General features: G+C 54.5%; 8 protein-coding genes across 8 annotated transcripts; 5 read left to right on the forward strand and 3 right to left on the reverse strand.

The window, feature by feature from the left end:
- Window positions 1-136: 136 nt before the first annotated feature.
- WHR41_04014 (uncharacterized protein) lies at window positions 137-1,752 on the reverse strand. The gene is made up of 5 exons (XM_069372620.1): window positions 1,375-1,752; window positions 1,057-1,317; window positions 743-1,005; window positions 500-685; window positions 137-446 (listed from the first exon to the last, which is right to left on the reverse strand). The coding sequence occupies exons 1-5, from the start codon at window positions 1,569-1,571 to the stop codon at window positions 214-216; spliced, it is 1,140 nt and encodes a 379-aa protein (XP_069230041.1). The 5' UTR covers window positions 1,572-1,752; the 3' UTR covers window positions 137-213.
- Window positions 1,753-3,061: 1,309 nt separating this feature from the next.
- WHR41_04015 (uncharacterized protein) lies at window positions 3,062-4,605 on the forward strand (the record flags this gene model as incomplete). Its single annotated transcript, XM_069372621.1, has 8 exons — window positions 3,062-3,084; window positions 3,146-3,229; window positions 3,286-3,408; window positions 3,463-3,616; window positions 3,676-3,744; window positions 3,795-3,972; window positions 4,035-4,150; window positions 4,202-4,605. The coding sequence occupies 8 exons, from the start codon at window positions 3,062-3,064 to the stop codon at window positions 4,550-4,552; spliced, it is 1,098 nt and encodes a 365-aa protein (XP_069230040.1). The 3' UTR covers window positions 4,553-4,605.
- Window positions 4,606-7,816: 3,211 nt separating this feature from the next.
- On the forward strand, window positions 7,817-9,448 carry WHR41_04016 (uncharacterized protein; the record flags this gene model as incomplete). The annotated part of the gene is made up of 1 exon (XM_069372622.1): window positions 7,817-9,448. One exon carries the CDS (start codon window positions 7,817-7,819, stop codon window positions 9,446-9,448), a length of 1,632 nt encoding a protein of 543 aa, XP_069230043.1.
- Window positions 9,449-9,642: 194 nt separating this feature from the next.
- On the reverse strand, window positions 9,643-11,399 carry WHR41_04017 (uncharacterized protein). The gene is made up of 2 exons (XM_069372623.1): window positions 10,782-11,399; window positions 9,643-10,731 (listed from the first exon to the last, which is right to left on the reverse strand). The coding sequence occupies exons 1-2, from the start codon at window positions 11,385-11,387 to the stop codon at window positions 9,709-9,711; spliced, it is 1,629 nt and encodes a 542-aa protein (XP_069230042.1). The 5' UTR covers window positions 11,388-11,399; the 3' UTR covers window positions 9,643-9,708.
- An 833-nt stretch (window positions 11,400-12,232) lies between these two features.
- WHR41_04018 (uncharacterized protein) lies at window positions 12,233-14,575 on the forward strand. The gene is made up of 3 exons (XM_069372624.1): window positions 12,233-12,423; window positions 12,482-13,948; window positions 14,011-14,575. Exons 1-3 carry the CDS (start codon window positions 12,356-12,358, stop codon window positions 14,135-14,137), a joined length of 1,662 nt encoding a protein of 553 aa, XP_069230049.1. The 5' UTR covers window positions 12,233-12,355; the 3' UTR covers window positions 14,138-14,575.
- A 360-nt stretch (window positions 14,576-14,935) lies between these two features.
- Window positions 14,936-15,697, forward strand: WHR41_04019 (uncharacterized protein; the record flags this gene model as incomplete). Its single annotated transcript, XM_069372625.1, has 1 exon — window positions 14,936-15,697. One exon carries the CDS (start codon window positions 14,936-14,938, stop codon window positions 15,695-15,697), a length of 762 nt encoding a protein of 253 aa, XP_069230048.1.
- Window positions 15,698-15,976: 279 nt separating this feature from the next.
- lsm8 (U6 snRNA-associated Sm-like protein LSm8) lies at window positions 15,977-17,306 on the forward strand. The gene is made up of 3 exons (XM_069372626.1): window positions 15,977-16,184; window positions 16,249-16,831; window positions 16,894-17,306. The coding sequence occupies exons 1-2, from the start codon at window positions 16,160-16,162 to the stop codon at window positions 16,518-16,520; spliced, it is 297 nt and encodes a 98-aa protein (XP_069230164.1). The 5' UTR covers window positions 15,977-16,159; the 3' UTR covers window positions 16,521-16,831; window positions 16,894-17,306.
- WHR41_04021 (uncharacterized protein) lies at window positions 16,908-19,263 on the reverse strand. Its single transcript, XM_069372627.1, has 5 exons — window positions 18,713-19,263; window positions 18,594-18,657; window positions 17,761-18,531; window positions 17,450-17,705; window positions 16,908-17,382 (listed from the first exon to the last, which is right to left on the reverse strand). Exons 1-5 carry the CDS (start codon window positions 19,040-19,042, stop codon window positions 17,103-17,105), a joined length of 1,701 nt encoding a protein of 566 aa, XP_069230165.1. The 5' UTR covers window positions 19,043-19,263; the 3' UTR covers window positions 16,908-17,102.
- Window positions 19,264-20,846: the final 1,583 nt, after the last annotated feature.

A 20,846-nucleotide genomic window follows, 5' to 3' on the forward strand; every position in this document is an offset into this window, starting at 1 on the left:
CAACCGTGCCAGGCTCTGCACACGTTTGTTCCACTAACTCGACTATCTCCTGAGGCTTGACCAAGCTCCTCTGCACGTACACATGGACGACACGGAAACATGATTTTGAGAATCCCAACATCAAGTTTCCAATCCGACGTTGGCTACAGTATTTCTCGAGGGACTAACGGTTAAAATGAGAGTGAGAGTAGAAAGTGCAATTGAACTCGCATTCTACTCATACGTGTAGCAGAACAGCTCGCCCTCAGTGTTCAAAGCCTCGCGCAAGGTTATCGGCGGCGCGATGGCTCCGAGATCGATCTGGAAGTCGAGAGTCACATTCTCGCCGCCAAAGTCGAGGTAGTGCACTGGACCGCCAATGTCGGTAAGCCTATTTTCGAGATCCTTTTGCTGCCACTTCCAGAAAACGTAATCAATCATTGTGTGGTGCATGTAGAAGAGAGGTTCTGGGAGAAGTTAGCAAGCTTTCTACAACAACTGGACCAATCGATATACTCACCACCGGGGCTGTTGGCAGCGTCTCCAGCCTGGCCGAGCATGCCGCCGACGCCAAAGTGGCCACCTGCGTGGATCGCCGGGATAGCGAAAGATGGTCCACCCTCAAGCTGGCGAGCGAACTTGGTGTAGTTAGGCTGGTCGAGGACCAATTGCACCTGCTTGGGATCCGCATCCTCGTGCAGGACAGCTTGATCTTTAGTCAGCACAATCCTCTTGGAATCACGCATTGTTGCGAGACACGTACCTGGAAGGAAGTCACGGCGAAGGCAGGATGAGCCATTCTTCTCACCAATGTTCACATGGAAGTTGGGCACCGTAAACGGACCATCTTGGACGCATCCACCTCCCGAGCGGCCCCAAGCCCTGAACGGACCCTCCACCTCTTCTGGCAGCTCGACGTACTTGCCATTGCCACCGAAACCCACAGTCGGAGAGAAGACATCAGTGTCATAGATGGCAACGGACAGGTTGTTGTTGGGCTGTGCATCGAGAGACCAGTTCCAGTATCTATGAGCTGTCAGCATCTGTATCAACAGAACCAGACCGGAGCTGACTTACGGCTGGCTGCCCTTGTATCCACAAACGTCCCGGAGAGTCCTCTCGTACTCGTGCATCATGTAACGATGCCATGACGCAAAGTGGCCAACGAAATGAATGTTTGGAGTTTGAAGGTTGTGCACCGCGTGGAAGTCATCGTAACGATTGATCGGGTTAAGATCACTGTTGTTGGCAAACTGCTCTTTCGTGATGGCCGGTTGGTGTTGGAGACAGAGAACTGCGTCGATGTAGTCCTTCTTCTCAACATCGGTCAAGGCTCGCCTGGGTGTCAAGTGTCAGTGTTTCTCCTCGCCTGACAATACCTTGGATGCTACGCACCATTCCTTCCTGACGCGAGGGTTCTCGCAGGCTCCAGTACCTTTTGGGGGAGGGTACGGAGTTGGTGCCTCGGACTCACAAGGCTCGCTTTCTTCCTGCGGAGACCTAGACAGCAGCGAGTTGGACGCTCCAGCAGGAGCCGCAATGATGTTGCAGGCCGAAGTCAGGACGACCGCTGCAGTAACGAATGAGTGCATAGCGAATGTTGTGGCTTGCCAGATTGCTGTTGGTGGAGATGGACTTCTCTGATCGTCGAAGGGACTTCGAACGATATTTATAAAAACAATGCTATGGCATCTCTAAAGTGGCCCATGGACGGGGCAATTGCCACGGACATTCTACATCGGCAGTGCTCCGACGGCAGAAGGACTACTCTAGAGGACATGGGTGTATGCCGCCTGCTACTCTACCAGGATTTTCAAATAGCATCGCAATAGATTGGCTCTAGCAAGGAAGAGGCCGGATCTTGGACAAGGGAGGATGAAGCGAAGGATGATTTAAAGTAGGTTTGTTTATTTTGTGCCGTCCTTCAGGCCTCGGCCGATTGGCCGAGCGGGCTGCGCCCCCGCCTCGCAACGCTTCCGAGCTGCAGGTCAGCGGCGTTCAGGGACCGTCTCTTCAACCTCGACGTGACCAGGGATCTATACCCACTTAGATGGAAGAATTGCATCCGTTGACAAGCACGCAGGCCATCTGGCCCAGTATTTGCGGCGTAGACGAACTCTTGCCAAGCATTAGGATCGTTGTTTCGGCGCGAGTCGAGGGGGTCACAGAAACTTGCCATTCTTGTGTTGGTTCCTACTCGGAGCGAAACCACCGCTTGTCCATGAATTTGTAGGGCAGAGGCTCTCAGGGCAGAAAGCCAGGCTTGAGAGTCAAACGTCGAAGGTAGCAGTCTGCTGTGCTTTCTATGACCGGAGAATAAATCGGCTCTCTGAACGGGTGGAAGATCACTTTCTGAGACTCTTCCTGAGTCGGGCCTCGTGGATCGCTTCGGCCTCTTCCGATCATGCTTCCCATGGATTCGAGAATAATACATCCACAAGAAGATGCCTGAACCGAATTATTACTTTCGGCAACGCTAGCTTTGGACAGGGACAATTCAGCCGGATCAGGCTTGCCTCTCTGCCATTGGGGAAAGCACGGCATCGACATGGATCTGTTACCAATGAGATCCTTCATTACTCTGCCTGGTTTGCCACAAGTTGACCTTGATACCCAAGTGCAAGGATGAGAGCGTCTAGGTCTCCGGTACACTAGACCCTTGTTGCTTACTTGCTGTGGTTACATTCACTACAGTATATGCAAGTACAAGTTGCGAAGCTTTGAAATCTGGGTAGGTGGGATTTATGGCACTTCAAAATTGTTTGCCATCCGAAATCCTTTCCTACCCGTAGTGCCTGATGATGCTGGATGAATTGTGTATATCTCTCACTTACTAGGCCGATTCCTGCGATCAAGCATGCTGCATATTGCGGCGTTGAGACACGGGGCACTTCCCTGTTAGACCCTCAGTCGCTGATTACAGAAAGACTTGGCTGCTGTCTTCGGGATCCTCAGTCGCGCAGGTTCGGCATCGACCAATGTCCAGCGTTACCACGATGATTCGTATGCTCCAGGTGGCTCCTGACTACCTCCAATATCTTTGTGCATCTCTTTCTGACCGCTTCATCGCGCAACTTTCTACATGGAGACCTATCCAAATATCTCGTACGCTACGATACCAGGTCCGCCATTCGTCAACAGGGTGCTGACAACAAGCCAATAATAGAACAGGCAATGGATCCAAACAGCCTATATTTCTTGCGGTCACTGGCGCTTTGCTCCTTACTTCATCGTGTATAGTGTCTGCGAGGTTCGGAGCCCCATTCACTTGGTGTTCCCACCCAGAGCGATTAACCATTGTCGCAGATACTACTGTCGGACAGTCTATGCGAAACAGCTCGGACTCGATGACTACTTCATCGCCATCGCGCTGATTGTGGTCATTGCTCTTGGAATATTTAATGGATTTCAGATCAGTTGGGGAGCAGGGTTTGCACGCCTTCAGATGTACAAAGGAACGCTGACTTTCTGACTTGATGGCAGGAGAAGACGAGACCCAGGGGATTACCCGATGACTGCGTATATTCACACCCTGATTTATTGGTATGCTTATCAGATCTTCTACCCTTTGTCTCTGGCGATCACGAAATGCTCGTTCCTGGCGCTCTACCGGCGGGTATTTCCTCCTCCTAACATGGTATGCAGTTGCAAGCTTTTACGTGCATGTCTCCTTGGTCTAGCTGAATTCGCTGCCAGAATCGGGTGTTCTTTTGGGCTACAGCCGCACTCATCGTGGTCTACACTATGATTATCATGTTCGTGAATGTATACGAAATCCATCCCCGACAATGCAAGGCTGCTGCTGACGTGGCCAGGCTTTTGAGTGCGCCAATCCTTCAGATGCATGGGCTCCCACGTTCCCTTCGCCCAACTGTAATGATCTGAAAGGGTCGTATTACTCCATGGCGGGCATCAACATCTTCACAGACTTGCTGGTGTTGATCTTACCAATAAAGCCAGCAATGCAACTAAACGCCAGCCGTCGGAAGAGATGTCAGGCTACCTCACTCTGTCGTAAGATACCAAGTATACTGAATAATACTGACAGCTATCAGATGCTGTCATTGGTATTTTCATGATCGGAGGCTTCGCTGTGATAGCCTCTGTGATCCGAATCCATGCTCTCTGGGCGTACTTCAATTCCGAGAATCCGGGTTATGATGCCATTGGCGTAAGTCTGACCGCTCAGTCTTGTGGACCAATACATACTGACCGTGATCAGGTACTGCTTTGGGGCCAAATCGAGATCAACGTGGGAATCATCTGCGCCTCGATCGCGTCTTTGCGCCCACTCTTCAAATCCGCATTCTCCGGCTCGCAGTCCCGTTCCAAGTCCAGCGGTCTTCAATACCATGCCGGTCAGCATTATGCTCTGGGCTCTCGGCAATACGGCGAGGGGATTGATCTGGCGACGGGAGATTCCAAGACGCGTGTGAACACGAAGATCGAGGCGGAGCTGCGGGACATGGATAACGATAGCCAGGAGCTGATATTGGACAAAGAAGAAGGGATAATGCGGACAATTGAAACGCAGATCACATCGGAGCAAGTACAAGCGAGGGGCTCTCACTGAAGAATGTCGAGGCGGTAGGTGTTCAGGCTGTTCGATACTCTCAGCGCTTCCCCAGAGGTTCATTGGGTTGAGGCTCTTCGGGGAAAAAAGGCTCTACAGGTCTGTCGCGGAGGATAGTACGCCAAGACAATTCAAAAGAACAGAGAATATAAGGATCGATATTGGGTTGTCTGAAGCCCATCATAGAGGTTGCCGGCTTGGATGCAGGTAAATTGTACCATCGGTCTCATCCACACGGTAACAAGCATGCACAAGCTCGCTACGGTCGACGCAAGGCGCTTTTCAGCAGTCCGTTAGGGTGATATGCGCCACCCACTCAACTTCTATTTTGAACGGCTGCACAAAATACCATCGTTTGGAAAGCCACGTCTGCATCACGGAAGCCTCACCCGATATTGTCTGACTAGCGCAGAAATACAGTATAGATGCATAGTGCTCCTGTAGATCGAACTCTGTCAAACTCTCTATTGATTAAAAATGGAGACAAACCTGGTTGTCCGATCGTTGTCCCGGTGTACTTGGGCGCTTCCTGTGCAACATAGCCCCCTGCATGTAAGACAAGAGAGGCGCTTCCGGCACCATGGCTTTGTCGCACCAAGAGTAAGAATTGCCATGTACGATCGCCGTCTCTTCCACTCTGCCGGGAGAATGCACGCGGTCTTCGTGCGAAGATCATGACGATCCCGCGGTTCTCATCAAGCTTCCAAGACATATACAGATTGCGAACTTCCCGATTCCATGACCCGTCATACGATCTTACACGAGTATGCAGGTGCTGTTCACTATTGAGATCTTCTTCCACCCGTTCGTCATCTCCCTTCACCGCTCTTACATCTGGGAATGGCTTGGGTAGTACACCTTCGCTTAACGACGTTTCGACGTTTCAATGGTCAACGCGAGTCCTTGCATCGCCATGCACTGAACGCTCACTTCCATGCACCTTCTGTTTACCGCCTCCAGTACTGACGCGGTATAGTCGCCAACTTCTTGCGCTTAAGCCCGATAGAACACGCCATAGGTGCATGCATTTCTCGCTTCGCGCGTTGCGCATCCTATGTCGGCAATCTTCAGGCGATACCCATATGCAGGGCGCGTTCGGGTGCCCGCACGTTCTCTGCGCGTGTTATCGCATTGCGGTCATTGTTAAGCGACCCATGATGCGACACCGGCGAAGGAACCCTCGCTGTCGAATCTTCGAGCTCATTCGCACCTTCCTCAAGCGGGCTTTGAACATGCACCAGATGTGACGAGATCACGCAAAGAGTTGATTGATGACCATGGGAAAAACATTCTTTACCCAGTGGGAGCTATGGCAGAAGCTTGTGTTCGTGAGTACTCGCCCGCTCCAATTCCAAAACAGGTGTGCTAACGCGAGTAGATACTCGGTTGCGGCATCGCTCTCACAATATGCCTAGGCGGCACAAAGCTAGCATACACCCATTGGCAGCTGCGAAGATTCTCGGTCGTCGCTGAGAAGGAGAGGAAAGAGCAAGCTCTACACCGAGAAATGAGCCAGAGACGACGTGGACCCGGGGTGCCCCGCGCAGACGAGGTACCTTTCGGCATCCGGGCACTCGAGCGAGGCGTCGAGGTCGAAGGTGTCTGGGTGTCTCGAGGGAACACCCCGGAGCCTTCGATCCGCCATGAAAGCTCGGCTTCGTCTATTTGGGACTTCATACGGAAAAAGGCATCGCAGCAAGATGTTGAAAGGCAAGACCCAGAGGTGACCCCTGAGCGAGGTCGCTCGAACCCGAATCTTGCAGTCAGCATGCCGAGGCCCATAAGCCTTGTGTCTCAAAGAGCGTCACGCACAGAGGATCCCGAAAACCAACTAACTCGAGACTCGTCGCCAAGAGTTCGCTTGGACAAACCCTCGAGAAGCCAACACCCTCCACCTTCTTTCGCTAAATACAGCGGCAATCCATCTCTGCATCGATTCTCGCCGAGTGTGCAGACTTTCGAAGGCATCGAAGCTGTGTACCGGGCGTCCACCTACCTCAACTCGGAGTCTCGACGTGGAGGAAGTAGTAGCAGCGAGTCATACACCCAATCCAGCAATGGTAGTAGCAGTAACGACTCGAACCCAATATCTTCTGCTGCACCAAAACTGCTTACCCACAAATCGAAAGCTCGACCACGCCACCATTCCGCAGATTTCGAGCTGCTCAACAGTCATCGCAGATGTCAGGCTGCCGAGATTGGCCAGTTCACCCCTCGCAAAAGGAAGCCAACATGGAGCGCAGAAGTAGTGGGCTACATGAGTGACGGTGTCCCGTCTTCGGGATCCGAAGATGCCGGATACTCTGAGCCTCGGCCGGCGCAGGCGGCAGCGGTGTCAGCGCCATCATCCCTCAAAAACGACCCTTCGCCACCAAGGATTGCGGCACTCCCTGCAGCAGTACGGCGCTCAAGCTTACCGAATGTGACATCCTTTGCGCAGTTCTTGCAGACTGCTCCGGCACTGCCACAGTCTGCTAGCCCACAGTCGCTGGAAGAAGAGTTGCAGAGGCATCGAAAAAGAGACGTCAAGGCCCCTATAACAATGACGGCAACACCCCCCATACAAGAAACCGCATCAAGTGTGAAGCCAGAAGACGTAGTAGCTGGAGCAGTCCAACCTTCTTTCGAAAAGACACGGCGTCCCTCGCAAGTGATCCGAGGTCACGGAACGGGGTTCGAGATCTTGAAGCCAGGCTCTTTAGATCCGTTGCTGCCTGAACCGTCACCCTCGCCGTCTCCTGAGCGGAAGCACCGAGTTCCTCCAGTCAGTCTGCATAACTATGCTCGGTCGAGGTCGAGATCCAGCAGCTTGGGAAGCACGGGCAGGAAGTTGCAAAAGAAGCGTCGGCTAAGCATTGCTTCTGAGACTAGCCTTGAAGGCAACCGGGAAAGGCGGCGTAGTGCAATAGAATGATAGAATGCTAAATTGGCCTTTGACGATACATTCCCAACGATCCGATGTCACACGGATACGTACCACAAATGTACGAGACTCGCATATTTGCCCTTCTAAATTAGGCAATCGTATCATGCCGCGGCTTCCCACGCGCAGATCGATGCCGAACCATCCACCTCAGCCGCGGCAAGACCCGTGCGCTGCGGACGACCGCCGCAAGGGAGGGCTAGACTCGTTTGGAGAGAGGTACGCAAGTGACCTGCAGGGCCTGTCGGGCGCCCTCCGAACACCTCGAGCCCTCCCCTCTTCTTCCCCAGAGTACATCACCCCATCACTAAAACTTCATTGCGCTTCATTCGCTCAGCGCAATGTCGTTCTCCATCCCCGCGGAGCCGAATCCCTTCGACGACCCTGCCGGCGCCGAACAAGCCGCGAACCTCCAGGCCGTCCTCACCGTCGACCGGAATGCCACTCTCACGCTAGGAACTGACGCCCTGATCGTGCTGGACGAGGGCCTCGTGCACCGCCGGGAGCCACGGAATTGCTGCGGCCTTCTCCCCCAACTCAGCAAGACCACGCGGGCAATCCCTTTCTACAATGTTCTCTGGGCGACGCTGGAGGATTTCGAAGTCACGGTGCAGTTTGCGCAGCCGACGGGGAAGAAGGGGTGCACGGTCGGACATGTACACTATACATTGACGGACAAGAGCATGTACGCGCACGCGAAGTCGTGGGTGGAGGCGCTGCTGGATCGCGCGTACCCGTCGGGCGTGAAGCGGCGTAAGAAGATGAAGGTGCTGGTCAATCCGTTCGGAGGGCAGGGGTACGCGCAGAAGATGTGGTCGCGGGAGGTTGAGCCTATTTTCGCGGCGGCAAAATGTGACATTGATGTGGAAAAGACGGCGTACCGGGGCCATGCGGTTGAGATTGCTGAGAAGATTGATGTGGACGCTTACGACGCAATTGCGTGCGCGAGTGGAGATGGACTGCCGCATGAGGTTTTCAACGGGCTGGCAAAGCAGAAAGATGCTAAGAGGGCTTTGAAGAAGGTGGCTGTCGTGCAAATCCCGTGCGGGTCGGGCAATGCGATGAGTTTGAACTTGAACGGAACGGATTCGCCTTCGCTGGCCGCGGTGGCAATCGTAAAGGGCATCCGATCTTCTCTGGATCTGGTCGCCATCACTCAGGGAAGCCAGAGATATTACAGCTTCCTGTCCCAGGCTGTCGGCATCATTGCCGAATGCGATCTGGGCACCGATAGTCTACGATGGATGGGACCTCTGCGATTCACTTGGGGCTTCCTTGTCCGCCTAATGGGTCAGACGGTATACCCTGCCGAACTGAGTTTCGCCCTGGAGACAGACGACAAGCATGCAATCCAGGAAAACCATCGCCGCTTCCTGAGCGAACATACGGCCTCGACAGCCAAGAAGCTCTCCCAAGGCTCATTGTCTGCCTCGGAGGTGTCCGTAGCGGCCGGCACTTCGAACGATGGCGAAGGCCTCCCTGCGCTTCGCTACGGCAGTGTCAAGGACGCTCTTCCCTCCAACTTCCAGACACACGACATGCCGACCCTAGGAAACTTTTACACGGGAAACATGGCTTACATGTCTCCCGACACGCCTTTCTTCCCGGTCGCCCTTCCTGCTGATGGAAAGATGGATCTGATCACGATCGACGGCCTCGTCCCACGACTCACAGCTTTACGGATGCTTACGAACGTCGAACATGGCACTCTGATGAACTTCCCTGAAGTGAACTACCGCAAGGTCAGCGGCTACCGCATCACACCTCGTCTGACAGAGAAGCCAAGCAAAGGCTTGAAGTCGAAGATAGGACGCTGGTTGGGTGGTGCGGGCAAAGAGAAGGAGGGCTACATCGCCATTGATGGCGAGCGAGTGCCGTATGAGCCCTTCCAGGCGGAGGTTATGGAAGGTTTGGGAACTGTGCTGAGCAAGAGAGGGGGCGTGTATGAGTTCGACGGACCACCTGCGGCTTGATCTAGTATGCAGTCAAAGCCAAGGAGTGAGATGGGTGGACGGTCTCTTGCTTGCTTTTGCGGCGTTCTTGGAAAACTTTTCGCGGAATGATACCCCCAAAATTATCTTACCTAACTACATGTGCCGGCCTAGAGGAGAGAATGGCGGACATTGCATTTGCGTTATTAGGCATGTATGCTGGGATAATTTAAGACTTTGCTTTGATGTGCAAGTTGTTGTGATCGATTTGTTCAGAGCGAACTCCATGACATCTTACTAGCCTACAGCATCAACACGTCAACATTCTTCGCCACCGCCTCCAGCTTCGGCCACGTCTCGGCAACAGCTTCTCTGATCTTCTCGACCGGCATCGGCACGCTCGCCATGACCTGCTGATAAGCCTCCGCGACGACTTTGCCAAAAGGCGACTCCCACCCATAGCTCTTGTCAATATTGTCGTGAAGCTCCAGCATAAAGCCCAGGAACACAATCTGCAGATCGAGGCCTCCCTTCCTTGTTTCCTCATAGATCTCCCGCGTGGACGGGTTCCCGCACAAAGCCTTCGTGACATTCGCCATCATCCAGCAATCAATGACCCGGTCCGAGTAGAACGGCTGCGGGAACAGCGCCGGCGAGCACTCGAAGTGCTTCTTCGCGCCGATGCGCCACGCGCGGTACACCTCGCCTGCCGAGAGGTAGCGCACGAGTAGCTGGCGGAGCAAGTGCGGCACCGGCTGGCGCGTGTACGACCACATGCCGGAGTTGAGGCAGAGCTTGAGCGCGTCCTTGATCTCGTCCTCGCTCGCGGCGTCGTTGCCCTTCTGATAGTCGAAAGTCGTGCCGGAGACGGCGAAAGCTTCGGCTTGGATGGCGGAGACACGGCGTTGGGCTTCAGCGGGGGTCGCGGGGACGAAGAACTTGTGCAGCTGCTTTTCGTGCCGTTTGACGAGGTTGTCGGCCAACGTAATGAACTCGGGTTTGAGTTGATCGGCGGGCTTGAGGAGTTTGTCTTCCGCGTGCGTGGCGCCTTTGCGGCATTTGGGGCAGCGGCAGCTGAAGAGGTATTGGTCGTTGAGCTCAGCTTGGCGGACGCTGAAGGGGTTGCTGGTGTCGACGTATTTGATGAAGAGCTCGTCGCCTTTCTTGATCGGTTTGAGGGCGCGGAGCAGGAGCTGAGGTTGATTGAAGAAGACAATGAGGTTGGGATCGCAGCTGTGGTTTGCACTACAGACGATGTTGTCAAAGCCTATGCCAAGAGAGATATCGTCTAATGCACTTGTGAGAGCAATAGTGTTGCAGATAATCTGTAGTAGTTAGAGCGAGAATGCAAGTCTGTTGCATGAATCCAACTTACGTTGAAGAAAAAGGCCTTGGTCACTGACTGGGAATCAATCTTTCCAAGATCAGGCTCACCGCAGTATTTCCATGCGCCAAATGCAAGCATGTTGAAGTCCTCCCATTTCTTTTCCTGATGCAGCTGGATCCATTCCAGCGCTTTGCTATCTACGGCAGGCTTGAATTGCAATATATCAAGCAGTGCCTCATCCTTGCCCTCAGGGTCTGCCTTCAGCCTTCCGAGCAGCTTGATAGCAGCGCGTACGCCATGGGGGAGATCAGGTCGACCTGGAACGGAGATGATTTTGCATTCATGCTTGTGTTCCCGCTTCCAAGCTTTGCTCTGGCAGGTTTTAGAGCAGTACCTCACTTTTCGGCAGCCGGTGCAGGCTTTTGTGTCGACGTGAACTTCCGGAAGACCGAGTCTAGCTGCCTGCTCGCGTTCAAATTCAGACGATCCCTTGTGGAAGCACCAAGCACAGGAATCTTGCAATCTTGCTTCGTCTAATTCTGCAACCGCGGGTCGTGCGATGGTGTGAACAACATCGCCCGGCTTGAAGTTTTTGACTGAAAACAGTCCTCGACCTGCCTCTTCAATGTCCGATTTCCGAATTTCGACGTTCATTTCCTTTGTATTCAAATTAGTCCTGGCGTTGTCAATTTAGGTGAAGTTGAAGGAGATGAATTGCTTGGCGCGGCAGGGTCTGAAGACTGCGCATCTCTCCGAGCTGCTGTGCACTCGAGCCAACGAACGAAGATTACCTACTTGTTCTGCACTCCAAGCAGAAATGGAACATCACATTGATCGATATTTCCGCGGTGCTTTAGACTACTCAGTTTCTGGCTTTTATATGCGACAGATTTGTACAATGCTGTGGCACCCCGACTCAAACGCGTCTGCCACACCTGCGCTTTCTCCAGGGCTGAAGGGCCGACTGTCAGTCTAGCAGCTGATAGGATTCCTTCAGTACTCAAGGAAGATCTGTGCACGCAGTTTGAAACATCAACAGCGCGATATGACTCGTGGCAAGGGGAGAGCCATGAGCAGCCCGCTCGACCACACAAAGTACATATCTAAATACCGCAATGCCCGTCAGCCTAATCATACGATTAATAGACGAACGCTATTGCTTTTGTCCCTTTTCGCTTCTCCATAGAAAGTATGAAATACTACCTTACTAGAGGGAGCACTTGTGTGAGTCGGGTCACATCTTCAAGAATGCAGGATTGAAAGTCTCGATACGTTTTGCCTTTGTGATCGCGTTTCGACTGTGCGAACTCTCTGAGATGAAGTCGTCGCCGTGGTCGACCAACAAAGCATATACAAACCGTGACGGCTCGCGAAGTGCACGGACCTCTTTTGGGTTGAAGCTCGTGTACGAGCGAGCGAACCAGATTTCGGATCCTTCCCGGAACCCTCGGTTCGCTGGGTTTCTTCAGCAGGCACCCATTTGGTCTAATGATCGAAAGCACCATGTCCGGCGTACATCTTTCATCTACACCTCGGACCTCTTACACTGTCATGCGCGAGGCTCGCTTACAACGACTGGATGTAGCCTCGGCCTATGGTTAGTCACCAGCTCCTCAGCGGTCATGGGTGACCGACGAGTGGTCCAGCGCAGGTATGCGCCGAAAGTCAGGAGCGGATGCGTTACTTGCAAGTCAGTATCAATTGTCTTTGAAGTGAGGGGCTGGTTGCCCTAGCTAACGGCTATACAGGATACGCCGCGTTAAATGCGACGAAGCGAAGCCTTTCTGTGGACGATGCACTAGCACTGGTCGCAAGTGCGATGGATATGTACCCAACCCAGATCCGCACGGGAAGCTTCTTGTACGACTACAGGAAGCTCCGTCTAAATCACTGGCTTATGGACCCTCATACGACGCTCTAGAGAAAAGGACCTTCGAGTTCTTCCGCATCAGAACTGCACCATGCCTGTCGGGGCGTTTCCACGATCCGGTGTGGCAACGGCTTGTGTTGCAAGCATCTCACACCGAGCCTGTAGTCCGACATGCAGTCAACGCCCTCGGGGCATTACACGAAGAACGCTGCTTACGAGCAGAGGCTTCTGTCACTGGCGTTGAAGTCGGCCTCGTGCAAACATTCTTCCCCAATCGCCAGTACGCCAGAGCATTGAGCGGGCTTCAACAGCTTCTTGGCTCCAAATCAGCATCGACCAACACCATTCTTCTTTGTGCACTCCTTTGTGTTCATTTTGAGGCTATGCAAGAAAGATTTCTACCTGCCTTGACGCACGCAGAGAATGCGATGCGATTGCTGGACCCAGCCCAAGCTCCAACCACGGAAATAGTCGATCCCGCCTTGGTCCGCGCATTCATCCGCATCGACCTACAAGGCTCGTTTTACATCGGTGTACGAATGCCGAGCTTAGCATTCATAACTTCGACCTCCGACAATGAGCTCCCTGAATCTTTCACGGATCTCTACCAAGCGCGGGATTTCGTCACAACCTGGGCGTGCCGACTGTTCAGCTTTTTGCGCATGACGGCAGACAAGCATAAATTCGTCACGCCAGGCTTCTTGCCACTGGAGGCCATCGCTGAGGCGCAAAAGCTGGAACAGACCTTCATCGACCTCGACCGTCTCCTCTGGTCTTTCATGCAGAAGTCGAATCTCAAACTCAACTTCCGCGAACACCACGTCCTCGCCATGCTTCGTGCTCTTACTATCGAAAATCGCATCGTCACGGCCGGCTGCCTCTACACCGAAGCCTCCATTTACGACCGCTTCTTGCCGGAGTTCGAGCAGTTGCTTTCCATCTGTCGATTCGTGCTCGAAGCTGAAGACCCGGCCGACCGCTTACTCTCAGTCAGCCTGGACGAAGGCCTGTTGCGTGCGTTGTTTTTCATCGTCACGCACTGTCGCGACTCGCGGACCCGGCACAGTGCCCTGGCGCTCTTAAAGCAGTTGCCGGCCAGACAGGGTGCCTGGCACGTCGATGCGATGACGAAGTCTGCAGACTGTGCTGTCAGGATGGAAGAGGCCGGATGTGGGAAGGAGAGCCCTCGGTGCGAGGACATCCCCGAGTGGCGGCGGGTCCACAGTGAGGGGTTTGACGCGTGGGTGCTGGCGGCGCCGAGGCGGAACAAGGTCGTTGCGAAATTCAGGCTTAGGCCGAATGGCATGGATGGAGAATGGGCTGACGTCGAGGAGGAAATCGAATGGTGAGTATCCCCTTCGAATTTTCTTATTTCAACGGTCTACTGACACTGACTCCCTTAACCAGTCGAGAGAGCACTGCAGTGCCACTCACCTCGGACGACCGAAGACGGTATCTACAACTCTCTTCTGATATTACAACCATTCCGTACCGCATGGTGCCAGAGTCGGAGCGGGTGAACAAGTGGCCATGAAAGCTGACTTGGTTTCCCGCACAGCGTCCAGATGGCGAAGTCGAAACACTCCATGTGTCGCCATGAAGAAAAATTGCTGCCTTATGGCCTGGCTTGTCGCGATTGCACTGAGCTCTTGGGCTTGAAACCTCGACGGCCTGTAGAGTCCGGATGAATGACCACTGGGTGAATGAGCGGAGCCGCTGATAGCATCACCTTGCGGAGACAGGGACTGTGAGAACATGAACACGATGACTAGCTGACTACATCGACTTTTGCGATGGGTTGAGCTTGGGTCGAGCAATGAGGCACGCCTGTGGAGTCTGGCGTACAGATGGAGACAACAGCAACATCTTTCAATGCTTTATCGAGTTTTGGGGAACGAATTTAGAAGATACCAATCGCGCATATACCTTTTCAGAATCGATCAAGTCAATGGCAATCGTTACTGGTACACAAGCTATAGATACTTGAACTGTGGCTGGCCAGCGTGGCGCATGCATGGTGGATGTCGTGCAGCCTTGGCGGTGCATCGCCGCGCCCTGCCTTCTCCAGTTTGGGTCCACTCTTCGACATCCAGCGAAACCCACTCCCCGTGTTCTGGTGCTTTCCAATGCCAAGGGCACTCCCAGATAACGTGCATCGATGGTCATCCCTGTAGAAGGGCGCGAACACTCATACGCGCTCAGCACACCTCGACATGGTATAAGTTAAAGCTTGAGATCTCCTCTAGTCTTCACCAAATTCACCAAACACATACCCATCAATTCAAACCATCGAAAACTCAAGCCTTCATCTATCAAACATTGAAAAAACAAAATGACTTCCCAAATCAACTGGCCCTCCATCAAAGCCCTCAGCTTCGACATCTACGGCACGCTCACCGACTGGGAATCCGGCATCTACAACGCCGCGCGCGCCTCCGCCCTCGGCCCCCACCTGCCCGACCGCGCCGCCACGCTCTCCGGCATCGACGCCCACGACGTCGCCGTCCAGGCCGAAAACCCAACCATGCTGCAATCCGACGTGATCGCCGAAGGCTTCCGGCGCTTCGCGCGCGACCTCGGCGTCGTGGACGCCGGCAAGCTGAGCCAGGAGGACGTCGACGCGGCGGCGAGGGAGTACGGCGCGAAGATCGGCGAGTATCCTGCTTTTGAGGATACGGTCGAGGCGATCCGGGGTCTGGGGAAGAGGTTCAAGCTCGTGCCGCTGTCGAATGTGGACCGGGCGTCGTTTGGGCGGACTCTGCAGGGGCCGCTGGAGGGGTGTCGGTTTGATGCCGTTTATACGGCGCAGGATGTTGGGAGCTATAAGCCTGATTTGAGGAATTTCCGGTACCTGCTTGAGCATGTTAAGGGTGATTTTGGGGTGGAGAAGGGCGAGTTGGTGCATGTGGCGCAGAGTCTGTTTCACGATCATAGGCCTGCGAAGCAGATGGAGATTCAGAGTGTTTGGGTTGATAGGAAGGGGTTGATTGGGGAGAAGAAGCACGGGAGGTCGGAGGAGGAAGGCTATGAGTTGAGGGTCGAGACGCTGGGCGAGTTGGCTGCTATTGTTGAAGAGGCGTTTGCGAAGGCGTAAATGGTCTCATTCGGCGATCAGATGCTCCGTTCTTAGCGAGAAGATTTTCAGATCGATTGACGAAGGAATTGAACGATGAATATGTGGTTTCCATGCACCCTTACTGAGATTTCTACTATCGAATGGATTCACGAGAAACATTTGGGGGTCAATTGAAAGTGAATATCGTACAGAGAGGAGCCACAGCGAATGCTCGCCCGCAGCACGGACGCCAGCCAGCTTGACGTCGCTCCAAGCGCGCAACCGCAATTCTCAAGCTGTAGCAGCAGCTCGAGCACCACAGCACGATACCCCACCATAGAAACAAACCTCACCAAACACCCACGCGCCGTCTTCCACACCAGACCCGTCAACTTCCAAACTCGACCCTCGCTACCGCCCCCAAACTCCCGCCCAAAAACCCAGCCAGGCGCATCCGCGCCGCGGCTCCCAAACCCACCACCAAACGCGCAACCAGCAACAATGTCCCTCAACGCCTACGTAAACAGTACACCTCCCCTCCATCCCTTCCCCTTCCGAAAGCCCAAACCCCCAACTAACCCCCGTCCCAGAAAAAGTCCTCATCCTCACCGTCGACGGCCGCACGCTGACCGGCACGCTCGTCTCCTGCGACCAAGTGACGAACCTCGTGCTCTCGGACACGATCGAGCGCATCATCCGCGAGCCCGGCGACGACGAGCCGAGCGCCGAGCAGCCGCACGGGCTCTACTTGGTGCGAGGCGACAATGTCGTCGTCTGCGGGCTGGTGGACGAGGAGCTGGACAAGAGCATCGACTGGGCGAAGGTGCGGGGGGAGGTGATTGGGAGCACGAAGCATGTTTGAGAGAGATGTGCAATGGGGTTTGGTATTGTGGTTTGCTGGCTGGATGTATGCGTGGGCTAGGGACGGCGATGGAGGGACAGGCTCAATACTGTGATGCTGCTGGGCGAGAGGGCAGGGGAAAGAGAGAAGAAAAGGCGAGACGCCCGGACAGGTGCCGGTGCGCCAGGCCCGCCAGCATCAATGAGAAGAGCACTGCGGATATGACCGCGAACGCAAGGACACATGTGCGAGAGCATGGAAGAGCCGCCGATCCTCAAGCACATCTGGCCGAACGAAAGACACGACGCAACTGGAGCAGGCAAGAGACACGCGTATGTCAAATATGCTCGCAAAAAAACATCACCAGGGCTAACCGGGGACCGTCCACGCGTAGCTAGCTTAGAGAAATGTATACCCAGCAAAAGAAGATCGTACGGCCGCGACACTGCGGGCTGTACTCGTTCAATCGTTCATTTCTAGCAAAGAAAAAAAGTGGCCTTCAGCACGATGACAAGCAAGTTGCTTTCTGTCGCGTAAAGCGGCTTTCGCAAACCACCACCACGCCATGCTTTCCGAGCCATTACGAAGCCCCATTTCTGGCGATCAAAAACTCTGCCTTCCCACCATCCTCCTCGGCAACAGCGCAATGCCCAGCACAGCGCCCAACGTAACACCCCCAGCCAAATACAGCACCCTCTGCGCACCCCTCGGATCCGAAGCAATGCCTCCCGCCGGCAAGAGCGTCTGCGCCGTGAGCGGCGCGATGATGCCGAACAAGCGGCCCCAGAAAGACGCGAGACCCGAGCCCGTGCCGCGGACGGGCGCGGGGAAGACCTCGGGCGTCCAGCCGTAAAGGACGGCGTTGAACATGGATTGGAAGAAACTGTTGGAGAAGGGGCGGTTAGGGATGGGTGGGGTTGGTTTGGGGGGAGGGGCAGGGGGACGCTTACTATTCCATCATGTTGAGGCCGATGTTGGCGGGTTGGGTGTTGACGGCGGAGAAGACGAAGATGGAGACGGCCATGAGGGCGGCGGAGATGAGCATGGTCATTTGCCGGCCGAGGACGGGGACCCTGTACATCATTGACCCGAGGACGACGGCGACGATGCCGGGGGTGTAGATTGAGAGGTAGTTTTTGTACGTCGATTCGATTGAGAGGCCGAGGGCGCCGTTTTTGGCGGCGAAGATTGCTGGGAGGTATGTGCCTGTAGTGGCTGTTAGCGCATGAATGGTATGTGCGGAAACAATGCAAACACTCACCAGCCAGAGTGAAGCCCCAGAAATCACAGATGTAGATCAACCAGACGAGCAACGTCAGGCGAGTAATCTGCCAACCCTTGAAAAGCATTCCGTAGCGCACGAACTCAATCTTGACTTTGGCCATGAACGGAAGGTCGCGCTGCTTATTGCCAGAGCCGATCAGATGAGTAGCGCTCTTAGTCGAATCATCCTCGGCGGTCAAAGCCTCGAAGTCTTGCAGCGTGATGCCACACTCGCGCTTGTTGACTTTGGCAACGTGCTGGAGGACTTCAATCGCTTTCTGGTCCTGGCCGCGGTATACAAGGAATTTGGGGGACTCCTTGAAGTTGAATATAACGAAACGCAGGAAGAAGATAAAGAGGGTGATCGCGCCAAGAGTAAACATCAGGTAGCGCCAGCCCATGTTGTCCGATCTGCTGCAGCATGGCTCGCCTGGCGGGGTGATATTGCAGGATTGGAGTGCAAAGCTTCCGTCGGGATTGGTGACAGTGAAGTCCGGGTCGCACGAGTATCTCGGAATGAAGCCATAGGCGATGGCACAGCAGATGGTGACACCGATCGGTTGGAAGATGGAGAGAAGCGCGAGCATAAATCGCTTGTTCTGTGGGATGAACTCCAGGCAGATCGTCGTGTCAATTGGGATGTTTCCGCCGATACCGAACCCATTGAAGGCAGTCACAACCAGGAACGCGGTATACGTGCTACAGCCGCCTAGTCCGAGGCCAAAGGCTGCGCTGATGAAGCACGTGAGATTGAACGCCCACTGACGACCTGTTGACTGTCAGTTCACATATTGCGAAATGCGCGCCTGGGCATGACTTCAGAGTACCGACCGATGATATCGACCAGAAATCCCCACACGAATGCGCCTGCGGTGAGACCGGAGGAAAAGGCGACCTTTGAAACTCGTTAGATGTTTGGTTTCCAAGTGTGAGAGGGATCGGTGACTAACCGAGATGTTGCCACTTTGATCGCCAGGGAAGCCAAGCTCCTGTTGCAGCGGGCTCAAGATGAGGCCAAACGCCTGGGCCCAGATCAAGTCGATGAAATACCCGAGACCACAAAGGCCCCAGATGTACCACTGGTATCTGCCGAAGCCATTGCGGTCGATCTCATTGTTGATCAAGACGCACTTTTTTTCGAAGAGCGACAAGCCTTCTAGCTCTTCGGGCGCAGCGCCACCGGTGCTGCCACTGGCGGCGGCGTGTTCGTAGTCCGGCGGAATCGGCGAGTGCTCGTCGCGAGCCTCATCAGCCTCTTTTCTGAAGGGTGAAAAGCCCATTGTGGTCGCACGGCGTGTCGGGTTGTCAGACGGGTGGGTGCAGGTGTCACGCGGGGCTCGTGTAGGAAGGAACTCCGGGCGAGGTCCTGCGCGGCGACGCGCGAGGCAAAAAGGAAAGAAGTCTTGTGCGAAGGAGAGGTTAAGGATGACCTAGCGCATAGTGCGTGTGAGTAGTGGCATGGCTCGGCTGGCCACGTGCCGCAGGGTCTTGACGATTGCCCATCTTCACCAGCTATTTCGCCCTGCCCGCCGCCGCGATAATGCAGGCCTGCCATAATCAAGACGTCAACGTCCATCCACCGGGATGATAGCGCCAGATAGGCTCGCCGCTAGCCGCTTTCGGCCTGGCAGCTCAAACATCCTGGCCAAGTCGCGGGAGGAGTTGAAGAAATGTTTTCACCTTCTCCACGAAGGGCCCTACTTCTGATCAACACAGCGATTCACTTGCAAGGATCAAACATTATTCCGTAAACAAATCAATGCCGTATCTTTGGCTGACATGTGCTTCATTCGGATCTCAGCTCCGCTTATAGTAACGAAGTCTATCTCTCCGCTCGGCGCACGGTCACAAGATGGCGTGGAGCCAATCGCTCGCCCCGATGCAGATCTTGGACATCGACCCCACTCTCGCGCGCTCAAACTATCCATCACTTTGCCACCATCATCCGCCATGATTGTTTTACCGCACGAGTCATGCATCAATGATACTGATGGCTGGGCAACTGGGTGTCGACTCTGACTTCTCACACTAATCATTTGCCGCACCCAATGCCTTGTACGCCAAGGTATGTGATGGCGCGTAGACAGATGGCAAAGCATCGCGCAGGGCTGAGGCTCCTCAAGCTCATAGGCAAGAGGCGCGAAAGCCTCAGGCGAATTGACTTTTCTAGGATTTTTAGATGAACATGGGCGAGAGCAGGGAAGCAGGCGAAGACACCAAGGCGCAAGGATGTCGGCCTCTCTTGGCTGTCCTTGGATGCGGAGATGCCTGCAATAGACGCCATCTCTGGAAATACTCATAATAACGACAACGTCCTTTATTCCTAAATTCCGCCACCTATCAGAACCAATACAAAACCGTCCAGCATGCTTCTCTCCTCATCCCGCCCAAAAACCACATCCCACACCAACAATCCCCCCTCCACCTTACCCGGCCCCTCCCAAACCGACAACATCCTCCTCATCTGGTCCAACCTCCAGACCCCCCTCGCCCGCTTCCTCCTCTGGTTCAATCTGCCTCTCTTCTGGACAACAGTCGTCCTCCTCGTCTCCGAAGTCCCCTTCCCCTGGCTTTTCGACGTCCTTCCGTGGTCAGAGTTCACTGACCTCATCGTCATAATCGTTTTCCTCGACGTCTGGATGCTGTTGACCCTCACGGTGGGGCTCACGGGCGCGTTAGGGTACGAAGCGTATTGGAATCCGTACCTTCGTGCGCCGTCACTTAAGGGACTAGTGGGTTGGGAGGAGGAGGCGGAGATGGCGAGGGTGGGGAGGGTGGGTGGGAGGAAGTTGTTTGGCGCGGTGTGGTTGATTGATGGAGGGTTTCGGATCTGAGGGACGCGGGTGTTGGGCGCTTTCATGGCACATCCTAAGAGCGATGGCTTTGGGTCGTAGGCAGGGGACGCTCGGGAGGTTTGGGCGGCTCGTGGGGCTCGATTCCGTGGGTTGGTGGGTGGGTGGGTGGGTTTCCTCGCGCGATCGGATTCGTCTAGGATCGGAAGGATGACTTTCGTTGACGAGCTCCTTCGATCAGCTGGTCTTCTGATGTTGAGCGGACACCCCGGCGTGTGTGTTGTGTCTTAGG

Source organism: Cladosporium halotolerans, assembly GCF_011745625.1.
Source record: "Cladosporium halotolerans strain TM138-S3 chromosome Unknown Sca12, whole genome shotgun sequence".
NCBI lineage: Eukaryota > Fungi > Ascomycota > Dothideomycetes > Cladosporiales > Cladosporiaceae > Cladosporium > Cladosporium halotolerans.

Excerpts from the sequence above, each read along its gene's own strand:
- WHR41_04014 (XM_069372620.1), bottom strand. The coding sequence starts at position 1,571 with ATGCACTCATTCGTTACTGCAGCGGTCGTCCTGACTTCGGCCTGCAAC. Across the intron at positions 1,318-1,374 it reads CCTCGCGTCAGGAAGGAATG|GCGAGCCTTGACCGATGTTG; the intron begins GTGCGTAGCATC and ends CTTGACACCCAG. Across the intron at positions 447-499 it reads CGCTGCCAACAGCCCCGGTG|AACCTCTCTTCTACATGCAC; the intron begins GTGAGTATATCG and ends AACTTCTCCCAG.
- WHR41_04017 (XM_069372623.1), bottom strand. The coding sequence starts at position 11,387 with ATGAACGTCGAAATTCGGAAATCGGACATTGAAGAGGCAGGTCGAGGA. Across the intron at positions 10,732-10,781 it reads CCAAGGCCTTTTTCTTCAAC|ATTATCTGCAACACTATTGC; the intron begins GTAAGTTGGATT and ends TAACTACTACAG.
- WHR41_04018 (XM_069372624.1), top strand. The coding sequence starts at position 12,356 with ATGGGTGACCGACGAGTGGTCCAGCGCAGGTATGCGCCGAAAGTCAGG. Across the intron at positions 12,424-12,481 it reads AGCGGATGCGTTACTTGCAA|GATACGCCGCGTTAAATGCG; the intron begins GTCAGTATCAAT and ends ACGGCTATACAG. Across the intron at positions 13,949-14,010 it reads GTCGAGGAGGAAATCGAATG|TCGAGAGAGCACTGCAGTGC; the intron begins GTGAGTATCCCC and ends TCCCTTAACCAG.
- lsm8 (XM_069372626.1), top strand. The coding sequence starts at position 16,160 with ATGTCCCTCAACGCCTACGTAAACA. Across the intron at positions 16,185-16,248 it reads CCTCAACGCCTACGTAAACA|AAAAAGTCCTCATCCTCACC; the intron begins GTACACCTCCCC and ends CCCCCGTCCCAG.
- WHR41_04021 (XM_069372627.1), bottom strand. The coding sequence starts at position 19,042 with ATGGGCTTTTCACCCTTCAGAAAAGAGGCTGATGAGGCTCGCGACGAG. Across the intron at positions 18,532-18,593 it reads ATTTCTGGTCGATATCATCG|GTCGTCAGTGGGCGTTCAAT; the intron begins GTCGGTACTCTG and ends GACAGTCAACAG. Across the intron at positions 17,706-17,760 it reads CTGGGGCTTCACTCTGGCTG|GCACATACCTCCCAGCAATC; the intron begins GTGAGTGTTTGC and ends CAGCCACTACAG.